We start from the raw sequence: 14,429 nt of genomic DNA, 5'->3' as shown, positions 1-14,429 counted from the left end.
CAGCCCCAGCCCTCCGGCCTGACTGAAACACAAGCCTGGACATGACCCCCGGTCGCGGGGGAGGGCGGAGGAGGGCGGGGGTGCAAGCGTGGCCGCCCGGGCCGTGCGGGGCCGTTTGAGGCCCGGGACACGGCCAGCCCGGGCGGAGGCACCACCCTCCGACAGCTGGCGGGGTGGCCCCGCCCCGCCCCACCGGGACGGCTCGCAAAGCATGCTGGGGCTTGTAGTCCCGCTCGACGCCGTCCCGCCTCCGGCTGCGAAACTACAACTGAGAGAAACTACAACTCCCGGCGGGTAGAGGGGTGTGTTCCTGAGTGCCGTGTCTGAGCCCGCACGGGGCGGGGGCTGGTCCCGCTAGGTCGGGCCGCGTGGGTGGGGCCTCTCCGTGCCCAGCGGTCGTCCGCGGGACCCGGCTGCGGGAGTCGCCTGCCCTCGGCAGCGAGAGCGGGGCAGGATCGGGCCGCCGCCGCCCGGGGCTGGCGGCACACACCGCTTGCGGCTCGGCGGAGCGTGGGGCGGGGGCGGCGAGGGCTGAGCGGGAGGCGGCGGCAGAAACGGAGCTCCAGCGCAGGCACCCGCTGCCCGGCGGGCGGCTGCCTGGGGGGGCGGCGATGGAGAGAAGTTAGCGCTATCGCCGCGCTCCAGTGGCCGGGGAGAGGGGGCCGGGCCGGGTCGGCTGGTGCCGGGGACCTGCTGCCCTTTCGCCGGGAAGCGACTGAGTGACCGAGCGGCCGGCGGGGGCGGCGGAGGGTGCGCGCCTGTGTGGTCCCGTCCCTCACCGGCTCCTCCCGCGGGCGGGCGGCCGGCGCTGCGGTGGTTACCGCCTCCCCCTGAAAATGAAGAGGTGGTGGCAGCTGCTGCTTCTGGGTCTGGCTGCTGGGGGGAAACCTGGATAGAGGCTCCTAAAGAAAGGTGGAGAGAAAGTCGCCGCTCTCTGGTTCGCGGAGGGGGAGGCCGGGCGTTTTTCTCACCTCGCTGCGGGGCCAAAGCCCAGCGGAGCCAGGGACGCCGGCGGGAGCCGCTCCTGCGCGCCGGGGGAGGGGGCGGGATGCGGGGGGGGCCCCAGCACCGCCGCGGGCCGTGGGCGAGAGCCTGCGGCGGGGCGGGGTGCGAGGGCCCGCGGCGGCGCTGAGCCGGGCGGGGAGGATGGTGCGGGGAGCGAGAAGTCTTGGTGGAGATCTCCCACCGGCGGCGAAGGCTCCCTGTCCCCTGCCTCCCAACCTCACTGCCGCGGGGCCGAGGCGCTGGGCAGCATGAGGCGGCGGCGGGGACCTGTTGTGTAGGGGGAGGCGCAGATTGAGCAGCGCGGCGGCGGCGGGGAGGGAGGATGAGGAGGACCTGCTCCCGAGGCGCTGGTGTCTGTCGGCGACTGGCCCTGCCCCGGGCTGCCGCGGGCTCGGGAGAATCCCTTCCTATGGAGTAGTGACAGGGGAGCCCTGCGCCCCCGGGTCTGCGCGGAGCGGCGGCCGCTTCCCGCTGGACTGCGGCTTCAGGAGGAGGAGAGCTTGAAGTGTTCCTCGGAGCTGGAGTTGCAGCCTGGTTCCTTACTTGAGTGTTTGTTTTTTGTTTTTTTTTTGTCTTCTCCTCCTTAATGATTTGTTACGCGTATCTCTCGAGGGAACATCTTAGGAATGGTCATTTTTAGCAGTGAAATCTGCTGCGCAAAGGAGGATTATAACAGATCTCTATGAATGATAGACTCGATTGCTAAACCTTGCCTTGACCAACCTTCTGACCCTCGGAGAGAGCTCTCAGGGTGTGCGTGGGAAGGATAAAAAAATCCTCCCATTTGAAAATAAACTTGAAAAAAAAAGACTAATTTTTTGGAGCCTAATTGCTTTATAATTGCTTTTTTCCCTCTTTGTTTTGTGATAAGTTGTTTTGAAAAGGATTGTCCTACATGGTTGTTTTGTAACTGGTGGAGGAAGGAAGGATCCCTCTCAAGCGTTTCTGGTATGACAGCTTTGGTTTCTGAAGAGTTAACTGGTGTTTGCATTATACACCTCTTGCTAGTCTGGTAGCAGACTTTTCATCATTTTATTTGCATTTTTTATTAACTGGGGCTCGTGGAGAGGGCTGTCTTGGTCACAAGAATATTTGCACATATATATATTGTATATATTTTTGGTGGGGTTCTCCCCACATTTTACTCTTTCTTGATGACTCCTGGAGGTGGTAGTGGGCCCATGAAAGACTGTGAATACAGTCAGATCAGCACACACAGTTCTTCGTCTCCCATGGAGTCTCCCCATAAGAAAAAGAAATCAGTTCCCAAGAGAAAATGGGAGGTTTTTCCTGGAAGAAACAAATTCTTCTGCAATGGGAGGATCATGATGGCTCGACAGACTGGAGTTTTCTACCTGACTCTTGTTCTCATCTTGGTCACCAGTGGACTCTTCTTTGCATTTGAGTAAGTGATGTTAAAGTCTTCATATCTTCCTTCTTCTCTTCTAGTTATTTATTTTCTGACTGAAAGCAAAATAAACATTTTTATTTAGGTGTCATAGAGAATGCTGACTGAATTCACCTAATACAGGTTTGTATAATTGAAAATGTGATCTGATAAGATGCTGAGGAGTGCATAATACAGTTTGGGTTATCGTACTCTGTGAAAAACTAATGTTTGAGGATTAACATTGAAGGTATAAAAGCTCTTGCTGATGTTGCATGAGGAGTGTAAAACAACAGGTTTGGGATGGCCAGGAAACGATGTAGCTTCTTGTGTGTTAATTACTCTGAGAATCAAAACTGGCAGGTGCAAAAATACTGACCTTTTGTCACAGAACTGAATGCAAGAAAAAAGGTATCTTTCATTAGTTTATTAATTAGGCCTGTTTTTGTTCTCTTGATGTTGCTTAATAGCTTGTAGATGAGAATTCCAAGTGAGGAGAAAAAAAGTAAAGAGTCATACAATTTTGCATGTACCTAGCATTCCACCGCTAGGTAACAGCATTAGTTTCTGTTTGTGATGATAGCTTGTATATGAGTTTGGTTTTAGTTTAAGCTATGTTTGCTTTGGTTTGGTTTGTATTTTTTTTTAAGCGTGCTTGTGTTGTCCTTCTAGGGCTGTTTTCTCTGTTGCTCTGAATTTTCAAGAGTCCTTTTCATCTATGTAAAGTGAACATACAGTGACAGCAAATCAGATATACTGATTTTTGCACTTATGTTGGAGTGGTTAAATTAACTACATATGGCAATAAAGAATTAGGCACTTGATATGAGCAATACAGTTTGACTTTTATTTACTTATTTTTATTTAAGCACCAAGTACAAAGATGTTTATACTTCTAAAACACTTTATATAACAATAATTGAATTATTTTTAAAGGGTTAGTGCTACTTTACCTGTTTTAAATTATTGTAGTTTGATTTGTGGCAGGGAAAAAAATCTTCACATTACTTTTTTTCTGGAATAGGAGCTATTATTTATAACTGAGGCTCAGTGCTGCCTACAGGAATTATGTTTGCTTTGCTAAGTGATATTGAGAAACAAAGGTCATTCATTACTTGGTGTCTTCAAGCAAGAAGATAGTGACATTAACAAACCCAAAATTGTACCTGTTAAATGCAGATCATCTTAACAACACTGGTAGCAGTAAAGAAGGTAAAAATGCTGGGCAGGTAACCAGTGGCTAAATGCATATGTGAGCTCAGCAGATGAGTTGTCATTAGTGGGCTTCAGATTACTTTAGAGGGATTTATTAATTGTAAATCTTCTGCAGACGTTATGAAGCTTGAATATCATGTGAGTAGCTGAAATAACACAGTCAGTTCTGGTATCTACAGTGCAAGAGTGTTTACTTTCCTGGTTTTGAACGGGTATTAAAGGTGTAACCTGACAGTATTGCATCAGGACTGGGTGCTACTGTATTCTGTTTGCCTAGTTTTGTAAAGCTTTTCTGTGTGGGCTGACACTTGCATCTGTGTGCAGTCTCGTCATCTTCAGAACAGCCTTTGAATGGAAGTGTAAATGTAGGATCGAAACTGTAATGTTTTATGGTCACGATTGTAAAACTGATTTATCAAACCACTATTTACAGTTCATTTGTACGTTTTAACACTTTGATCCTTCAGAGAGAAATTTTCTCTGCAGCTGCATGATTCAGAACTGCTAAAGCAGGATGAGCGGCTGGCTGTTCATCACCTTCTGATTTCATTACTACTGGGAGTTACGTGCTCTACCGGAGTTGAATTCTGCAACTTCTGTCAGGTCTTTGAGAGTATTTGCAGTGTAACCATATGTGATTGACAACATTTTTAGTCAAGCTACAGCATTTTCATAGTTGGTGCTTATTCTAACTGGCAGTCTTGAAGCGGGGAAGAATCTTGGGCTTTATATAATATAACTGTAGAAATTCTCCTATGTACCGGTCTTGAGTCATTCTTGTATCACTTGCACTCTCCTTTTAAGGAAAATCAAAGTAGAGGGTGGCAATGGTATTTTATTTTTTATAATTATAAGGTAGATTTTGGTCTTTAGAAAGCACTTGCATTGAAAAATTATTACTCATCCTCTGAAGGCTAATTAAAACCCAAACCTAAAGACTATGAGAACAGTGTTCAGTAAGTTAGTGATGTTGCAACTGCAGAAGATTGTCAATGTTAGAAAAAGAGGGGAGTTTTTGTTAAAGAGTGTTACTTTGAAGCAGTTTCTAATTGCGTTATTCCTAGTACTGTGAAGTTACTATTTATTGATCAGTTGATAACATCCTGAGTTGTTAAGTGTCATTGCCATTACTGGCTTATTTGGTTATGATGCTTCTCATTAACCAGCTATTTATTGAATATGACAGAAATGTCTTTCAGTTCTTTGTGTACATGTGGAACAAAGTGGTTTTGAAATGGGCATGTGCCTTATGTGTCTGAACTGTAAGGTCCAACTGTCATTGAAGAGGAAGATACCCTGTATGTTCTTGGAATTGTTTGTTTTGTTTGGTTTTTTTTTTTATTGTAATTAATTATTTTGTTCCTTTTGGTTTTGGAAACTGGAAAATAGGTACTCATGGTCCTGGTCATTCCCTGGTTGCACACAGTGAAAAGGGGAAGTAGGAAAGAGATTATTCCCGGAGAGCTAATTCCTTGAAAACATCATGCTAACATAAACAGTTGTCCCTTATCCTTTGGCTTCATTTGTTTCTCCAACGTGATTTTCCCCCCCATTCCTTTTATTTTACTGTTGACATCCACTCATCCAGAGCTTTATCTCATGTACTTTGGAATACTCTTCAGGGGAGAAATACATTTCTCCAAATCAACAAATCTTAGGTCTCCAAAAACAAACATATGTCACACATTTTGACCTGGACAGCTTTTGACACTGAACCGTGCCTTTGTAATCTTTGTTTCTTCATATTGGTGCTTCTGTGCTTTTTTCTGCCTACTTTTTCCAGCTCTTGCTTTCAATTGGTTTTGTTCCTTTCTCTCTTTTGACTTTTATCTCTTGTATACTCCAAGTACATCACCACTTCTTCCTTTTATCATTTCACTGTTCTTTTTAATTTTCAAAGAGATAAGCTAGGATTTGCTTAAAAGAAAAGCAACAAACCATGAGCTTTCAAGCAGGTAAAATATTTATAATTCCTGTCTCCCTCCCCTTCCAAAGGAAAAGTATGCAAATAACAAGCAGTTTTATTTCTGCAACTTGTCTATTAAATGTAACATGAATGATTACAAGCACTTTTGGGTCCTAAGGGGGATGCTGTGCTTGAGTTGTCCTTAAAAATTATGCCTGTTTCAAATTGCTCAAGTTGAGACACCACAAATTACTGAATTTGTCTTTAAAATTTCAGTATATTATTTTACCTTGAAACTTTTTCCTAACTCTAATCATGTGGTATTTAGCTGTTCTTTTTTTTCTTGTAAATTCGGTGTTGTGTTTCATTTTCTTTTTTTCCTTTGCCTTCCCCTATTACACACACATGCGTATTTTTCTAAAGTATTCAGTGCTCACTTATCAAGATAGCTGCATGGAAAGCTCAGAAAACAAATTCCTTTCCCCAGAGCAAAGATAGCATCTGTAACTGAAGGGCAGATCTGCTGCTGTACCTAGCCAGTTCAGCCACTGTATTTACATATATGTAAAGTCCTTTATTTGTGCAATGGAGGCAGAACTAACTCACTTCATACTTACTGCACTTATTCAGCTAGGTATACATACTCAGAAAAGAATCCTTTATACCTGTGGTCATTTGGGGTACTGATTTTGCGGGTTTCAGGAAAGCAAAATGGAGGGTGAATGACATTTAACACAGTAGGATTTTTTAAATGTGCATATTGTTAAGTGGCAAATCTTGTGTGGATGCACAAGTTCATGAGTTCCAGAGCGGTGGAAGACAAGTTTGGGTATGTTGCTACTGTGAGTAGCCCCTGTGTGCCAGCTCCCTTCCCTCTTGGACCTTACTGGGCAGGTAGCAGGAGGGAACATGTCTGCACCTGAGCCGCTTCAGTTCAGGCAGGCAAAATAAACTTCCCATAAAACGTGGTTTTAAGTGAAGATGCCAGCTGAACTGAATTGACTCAGGCACAGTCATATTTTCTTCTGTCAACTCATTTGCAGGGTGAGTGGCTCTGGGAGAAGGTTGAAGCAGATGGTAGGAAGCTGGAAGGGCTGAAGCAGTGCAGCTTTTTTCTCTGTAAACATGAGTCAGAGCCCTATCACTTCTGATACCATTTGAGGCTTGCACTGATTCAACAAACTGGAGGGGTTTTTAGTTTGTTTGTTTTGAGCTAATTAACCCTTGATTATTTTTTTTTTTTTTGGTGAGCATTTGTGTAATTCCATTGTCTTTGCACAAGATGGATGCTGGAAAATTATTTAAACTGAGACTGTTTATGTGTCTATGTGTGTACAAGCCATTGATTTCTATCCACTCTTACAGTTGCTGGCAACCTACTCCATGCCTCCCACTTTGAAAACCAGTGTGAGTGGAGGACATTGATGAGTCACACTGATGCCATGTAGATTGTTCAATATTGAACTTCTATGGCAAAGTGGTGTAACTTGCTGCTCACTGTGACAAACCTCTATGTGTAAACACTGATGTCAGCAAGCTGAGCATTTTCACTGTGGTATCAATAATCATCATCATCTTATGGCAAGTGTTTTCTGCTCTTGCAAGAGCTGGATTCTTAGTGTGAGGTTTGTATTCCAAGTAGGTAGAATGGTCTTCATGTAATAACCGTCTTTATCTTTCTTTGTCTGTTCTTAAGTCAAGTAGGTTACTTGCGTCTTTTGGTTGCAATGTCCTTAAACTAAGAGTTCCTTAGAAGGAAGTGCTACCAATCTGACTTCAGCTGTTAAAGGCTGCTATAAACTCACAGGGCATTTCCCACTGAAGTTGTCAAAATGGATTTTAAAGCAAAAATCATGGTATATAAACTAAAATTATTTTTCAACAAGAGGACTGCATCCTTTTTTATTTGGAAGGCAGTAGCTACCTAATTGTGCATAGTGACATAGGTGAATGCAGTGTTGAGTAAGTGTTTTTTTAAAAAACCCTGTCATCAAAACTGAACTGGAGCAATATTTGTTTCTCATTTTGCCATATTACACATCTCTGATAAGTTAGTGAAAAAGACATGGAACAGGTTAAGTCTAATCTTATGGGTTCACTTTTTGTATTGAATTTATATAGTTATACCAAATGATATGACATATTTCTAAGGGATGACATGCATTCAAACCAGGTGGTGTTTATTCTTTGCACTTAATTGCCCTGAAAATGTTATCTATCAGAGTCAAATATCTCTCACATACAAAGTATATCTAACACTTTTTTCCTTGACAAGGGACTTTTCTTTCCTTGGCCACAAAAGAGTTTGCTTAATCTTTAAGTTTCCTGGTGATCTGTGCAACTATGTCTGCTAAAGTTTTTCCCTGGTTTTGTACTACCAGACCTTAAAGTAGTACCTCACTGAGCAGGTATATCAGTTTAAACTTGTAAACCTGCTTTCAATTAATTATATGATATAAATTGAAATTCTTTCATCCAAAAATGACCAACATTTGATATGAGGTTATGCATCTCTACTTTTCAAGGCTAGGTCTATTTATGCGGAAATGGATAATGATAAATGCTTCATTTTTCAGGGTAAAATTCTGTGAGGGTAACAGAAGGATAACCTCTCAAGGTTTAGAAGTCATACCTTCTTTAGTTCCCCTGAAACCACAGAAACTTTTTACGTTTTTGTAACACTAGCTGCTTTTCCAAAATAAATGTTAAACAGCTTTTTTTTCTTTCTTTCTGAGGGTGTTTGAGGGTTTTTTGTTGGTTGGGAATTTTTTTTTCTATTCAGCTTAGTTGATGGTCTTTATCTACTGTTTCACTGAGGAGAGAAGTTTTGAACATAGTTTTTGTTCTTGTTTTACTTATATTTTCATGTTTTCTTTGTGGATGTGCAGGGCAATGAAAATAGGGACTACAGTGGTATAAGAAGGGATGTTGGCTTCTCAGATATGTTCTTTTAGGACCTTGGGAAAATCACTGTGTAGCTGTAGCTTTGGACCATCAACACGTACATCTTGAGAGTGAAATGTGAACACTTGTGATGATCTTTGCCGGATGTCACCCTGACCCGTTGCAGAAAGAGGGGAAATTCCATCACAGCTGGCTGGGGGATGGTTTTTAGGCTCATCATAATTGCAGATAGGTGTAAATTCTCACCTGGAATATTTGGTATTCTGTCCAGAGTGGGGAAAAAAGGTAATTTCAATAATTTAGTTGTTCTTACCTATATAAATATCTTCAAATATTTACAAATGCTGATGGATGATACTTTTGTACATCTTGAGTCTCTAGAATGTGAGGCTAGACTTGTAATTTTGTAACAGTTGTTTGATAAAATTTATTTTAATTTATCACTCAAAAGTTTGAGCTTTCTTTTGCTGATATAATCTTCATAGTATGCCTATTTTATTTTGTTCTTCCCTGAGTAGGTACTGTTGTCCCTTTATCTGAATGGATGTGTGCCAAAGGTATAAAATGTATCTTCTGGAGAGACTGGTGTTAGGAGAGTCATGTTAAATAGATTTACACTATTGAAATTTGTATAAGTTCTTCTTGAAAGACTGGTATTGTCATGTGGCCATCACTGGAAGTCTTCTCATATCAACCCTGTGGAAATTTTTGTACGGTCTTTAGAGGAAAGATGGTCTTTTTCAGGTGTTTTCTCAAGTTAGTTTCTCAGGAATCATATTATACGTACAGGTTCATGTAAAGTATTCTTTTCACTTATGTTTAAAATTGGACTAATTATGCAAAAAATACCATTTTTGCTACATGATTTATTTTCTGTCATAGCTGTGCTGCATTATTATTTTGTAAATGGCATTTCATACAAAACAAAGTATATCAGTGGATCTGGATAACTGAGAAATTATCTTCCTTTAGAAGGAAAAGAGAAAATATTAGTCTGTGCAGAACTTGAACCAAACCGTTCTCTTAATATTTATTTTTTTTTTTCAGAAAAAATATTTTATTAAAAAGTATCTGGGCTTATTTGTAGATTCAGTAGAAATTGAAATGCTGAAATTTGAGCTGGATATTAAATATATAAATTCACTTTTAACAAGTAAGTTTCTAATGGAAATGGTCTCTCCACTCTGGTGCAGCACCAAACTGTTGGCTATAATGTTCAAACATGAACTAGTAATGAGAAGTGAAAATTATTGCAGAAGAGGAGAAAGCTGAGAATAACTTTCTAAGCTGCATTGTTATTTCAAAATCCTAGTCCAAAAAAACCCACAAAAAACCCGCAACACTGGCTTAAAATACTGAAACATTTTTTAAAAATTACTTAAAAAGTTAAACAACTTTATGTAGGAAGTTTTTATTATCCTGATTGGTGATTCTTCTAAGTGAGGCTGTAGTAGCTGACTTGACGTCCAGACTGCCAGTAAATATTTGTACATGACAGTGCTGTTCATCTTTCATGTGACAAAACTGATGTATCGCCTGAAGTATATAATTACAGGCCTTTTTTTTTTTTTTTTTTAAGAACTTAATACAGGAGTGGATAAACTTTTTATAAATTAAAAGAGGAGACAAATTGAGAAATCAAGATTAAGCCTATGTGTTATAGCCCAAAATAAAATTCTGTTCATATTTCTCATGTTGCAGAAGTATAAAATAATACTAACATAAAACATGCTTATGGAAGGAGACTGAAGTGTTTTGAAGTTTGTTTCATGTAACACACGCTCTGTCCCCTGCCCTGTTTTACATGTTCATATTTGAACTCCTGTTCGTACTGCAATTAGTAAGCAAAGAGGGCTTTGCATTTGCAAAGCCTGACCATGGGCTTTCTACAGTGTGCATTAGTGGAGCTCTTACCCAAATATATTCTAGAACTTCAGCTACTAAGTTGACAGTGTGCTGCAGTGCTATATGATTATTCAGCACCTGTACCCCCTTTTCATCAGTGTCCATAGGGTTTATTCACATTACTGTGGAATGGTGGCTAATTAGGTCTTATATAATGAGCTTGGCTAATGAGATCACAGCTGGTTTTGTTTTGTTTTCCTACTCCTGCTGTCCCCTTAAGTTGCTTACTGCAATAAATACTGGCAGCATGCATTTGTTGTGGTGAATATGCAGTCAGTTCAGCTGCTTCTTTAAAATTTACCCTTATTTAAAAAAAAAATTAAAATTACAAAACAGATTGAATAGAATACTGAGAATCAAATTGAAAACTGAGAACCTGAACTCAGAAGTTGATGTACCTAAAATCTGAGGGTGTGAATTTCATGTTATATTTTAAGTGCAAGATGACATTTTTACATTGGCTGCATTGAGTGAATATATGAAATAAATTTGGGTTTAGAATATGTTTCTTGTACATATAATCAATATATATCAGTTCTTAAGAGCAAGGAACAGATATACTAGAATTTGATAGTATTTTAGCATAAACACTCAGTATATTACTTCAAATTATGAATGTAGATTTAAAACATTATCAGGAATTGGAAGCTTCCCCTCTCCCTCCCCCTTTAGAAGGAGTACCAATACAAAATTTTTCTGATTGTGATAAATTTTGTGTACTCTCTTTTTTTGAGCTGTCTATATGTTTTGAGCTGACCAGAAAATTGCAGTCCTGGTCTTGCTTGTCCATTACACTTGTGAGATATCCCACTGGTTACAAATGCCATGATTCAGGGCAGAGAAGTGAGTGTCAGACCAACCTGTACTTAAATTTTGCTGGCATGCTTGTTTGTGCACATGGTGTGGATTTTCATGGCCCATCTATGTATGTTCCTTAGTAAGCACTTTTATTGACAAAAAGGGTTTTCTAATATTCAGTTAGTATGTGAAAGAGTTATAATTGTTCCTAATTAGGAACTATGCAGAGCGGTTAAAAGCACTAAGAAGAAAAGTAAAAGCTAGAATAGCAGTGACTTCTCTCTAATCAGCATTGCAACTCTGTAATAAACTTGCTTCTTGTGAGCGTGGTTTCCTTAGACCTGAAACTCATAGTGCTTCTACATAGGGAAAAAAAATACCATTTTTAAGATACTTTTATCATTCAACATGACTTGTGTTGCATGGTGTGATACCAAAGATTGGAGTGCACTGTGTAAAGAGCATATTGATTTGCCTCAGTGAATTAGTCTGGAGAAGAGAAAGCTCATGGGGGAATCTTATTAAAGTAAGTTCTTGACTGGAGAGGGGAAATGGGAAAAAAAAAGAGCCCTGGACCCTTCTCAGTGGTGCTCAAAAACAGGACACAAAAAGAATTAAAACAGAAGAAAAAAGAGTGGGTTGGTTTTTGGTGGGTTTTTTGTTGGCTTTTTTTTTTTTTTTTTTAGTCCGCTTGTCTATTTGTTTTGGTTTGGGTTTTTTTGACATGAGGATGATTGAACACTGGCACAGGTTGCCCAGAGAGATTATGGGCACAGTGAAAACCAACCAGATGTAGACCTGAGCAGTCTCCTCTAGCTGACTCTGCTTTGATTTGGATACAGTTTTCTGAGGTCCCATCCTGCCTTAGCTTTTCTATGTTACCTGAACATCTGAGAACTTACCAGAAGACAGCAAAAGGTGTATCTAGCAAGATAATTTTGATCTTGTTTTGATGACCCATTTATCACATGCATACCTCAAGAAAACTTCAGTTTTATCTAGTCTTAGGATATGAACCTAAAGTCTAACAGAACTTAAAAATTGCAAGTGAAATAGATGCAGCTGTTCTTTCTGTCCCTCCTATTTTCTCACCTTTGAATGTAGCTTTCTCCATTTAAAGTGCACTTTCCAAGACTCTTTGGAGGTTCTTTTCCTGGTTTCTTTCATTTACATGCTGTTCCTCACCAAGCTTTGCCCTTTACTATTCATCTGGGTTTTGCTGAATTATAGCTAGTATTGTCTTTTCTTGTCATGTAAATAACGGAATTAAGTTTAAATATAATTCACTTCATACAGAAGAATTCTCTGTATGCAGTTGTTCCAGCACTGTTGTGTATTCATCAGTTTGTCTGTCTTGCTTAACTTTTTGAACTTTTCTTACCTTCTATTTACTGTTCCTAGCCATTTCTTCACCTTAATAGACTAAGAGCACTGTTGCTGTAGAAGGAATGGGGAGACAGTAAAGGTGAAGTTCAAAGACTTAGTTTTCCCCTTTCTGTAGTCATAAAGGATGAGAGTACCATTTTTTTCCTGCGATCTGCATTGTAAAGATATATAAAATCATGGTCTCTGTCTTCTAGTGCTTGAGTCAGGTAAAAAAGTTTGGATCCTGCAGATTCAGGTTTTTCTTTGAGCCTGCCTTGACAATACCAGCTTCAGGCCAACTCCTGTACCTTAAATTGTAGTGTGTTCCAGCTTCTGGACTCTAGACATAAAAGATGAAATGGCTTGTCTGAAAAGCTGCTAAAGCTGGATTAGTTATCTTTAGGGAAGAGAAAACACCCTAGATATGTCAGATTAATCCAAACTCGCTTTAAATGGTGATTTGCTTAAAAAAGATAGAATGTGTAAATAATTCCAGTAAGGCAGATGTCCGTTTCTGGGTTAATAATTGGAAATAAAATTATAAGCAAAGAAATCTTAAATGAAGCAGTGTATTTTATTTCAGCAAAACGTATGTGTATGTCTCATAGCATTGATCACTGCTAAGGTTTTCCGAGGCTGGTGGAAGCTGAAGGGAGGATTTTCCCATACCACATATTCAAAGCACTGTTTTTTAGAGTGATCTTCATGCCTGTAGATCTGCCTGTTTTTTCTGAGAGGGCAGGGGTTGAGATTCTGCTTAAGAATTCAAACAAAATGTCAGATAATTTCATAGGAGCATCCCAGTTTACTTTCTGTTTAGCATTCTCCACTGCAGCAAGATGAATCTGGTTGTAGGCTGCTGAAAAGGATGGACCCACCTCTTCCCTTCTCCCAGGCCTCATGTGTCACTTCTTTTGTCTGGCTCTGCTGTTTTCCCCACCCAATGGTGAGCTACTTCAGGGAGTTCCCTTCCTGCATAGAGCTTATCCTTCCCTTCTGCCCACACAAAGAAAAACTTTCTGCTGCTTTAGACCACTGAGCTGGATCCCTAAAAGTTCAGAAAAATGTTAGTACTAGTGCAAGGGAGGAAGTGAGAGGGAGTAGATTGTTAGATCATCTTAGCTGTGATTTGAAACCATAGCTCAACCTGAGGAAACTTGTTATAAAGTCTTGGGTCTGTTTGGCATCTGTGAGGATGCGAACAGAACATCTTAGTTGCTTAATTATAATTTTCAGAGTTCTGACTTCTTAACCATACTTTATTTCGAAGTAACTGGATGGTAGTTTGCAGAACTTGAACTGCAACATCTTTCAAATAGCACATTATTAAATGCTCTATAGTAATTTGTGTTAGGGATTTTATTATTTTTTTTTTAAAAAACACACTACGCACAGTTCTGTAACACAACACGGGGCAGTAACCAAAGCAGTTTTTCTTCCTGCATCGTTTCTTCTGTAGTCTGCATTGGCTCTGGAGTCTGGATATGGGGAACACATTGTATTGCATTTGATAGCAGAGCCTATGGAAAGCTGCATGAATGCCTCTTCAACTTAGTTTGTACAAAAACAGCTGAGTTGGCTCAAAATATGCTAAACTGAACCAGGAAAGGAGTATTGTCGATCCTTGCTATTTCTTCTGTGCTTCAGCTGAGATAGCAAACAACACAGGGAAATTGCCTGTTTCTCCAGAGTCCCATTCAGCTGCCTACTTGGGTGGGGGTTTTTTGTTTTGCTTGTTTGTTTGCTTTTGTAAACGTTGAAACTTTCAGCTTAGAAGAATGAAGGAAGAACCATAAAGCAGTTAATGGAAGTCTGAACAGCCTGCATGCAAGAAGCAGTTGGAGTGTATGCCTCTATTCACAGTGCAATTAAAAAAATGGCCTTTAAAATGATTTTGTTAAATAAGACACCTAAAGCTAATTAGAGCAGAAGGGATTGTCTATG

The 14,429-nt window shown here is 40.7% G+C and overlaps 1 protein-coding gene across 4 annotated transcripts in view; it reads left to right on the top strand.

Annotated features, from left to right (window-relative positions):
- The first annotated feature begins 375 nt into the window (after positions 1 to 375).
- Positions 376 to 14,429, top strand: part of ZDHHC14 (zinc finger DHHC-type palmitoyltransferase 14) — a 105,529-nt gene continuing 91,475 nt past the window's right edge. For 2 of the 4 annotated variants that reach the window (XM_051801576.1, XM_051801574.1), the window contains exon 1: positions 376 to 2,410. In XM_051801576.1, coding sequence (XP_051657536.1) covers positions 2,160 to 2,410 — 251 coding nt within the window. In that variant the 5' untranslated portion in view covers positions 376 to 2,159. The remainder of the gene's footprint in view (positions 2,411 to 14,429) is intronic. The other 2 variants (XM_051801577.1, XM_051801575.1) reach the window with 1 other exon arrangement.

This window comes from Manacus candei, unplaced genomic scaffold (assembly GCF_025592945.1).
Source record: "Manacus candei isolate 608988 ecotype Guabito, Panama unplaced genomic scaffold, ASM2559294v1 h1tg000052l, whole genome shotgun sequence".
Classification (NCBI taxonomy): Eukaryota; Metazoa; Chordata; class Aves; order Passeriformes; family Pipridae; genus Manacus; species Manacus candei.
This window is presented reverse-complemented; position numbering and strand designations above follow the sequence as displayed.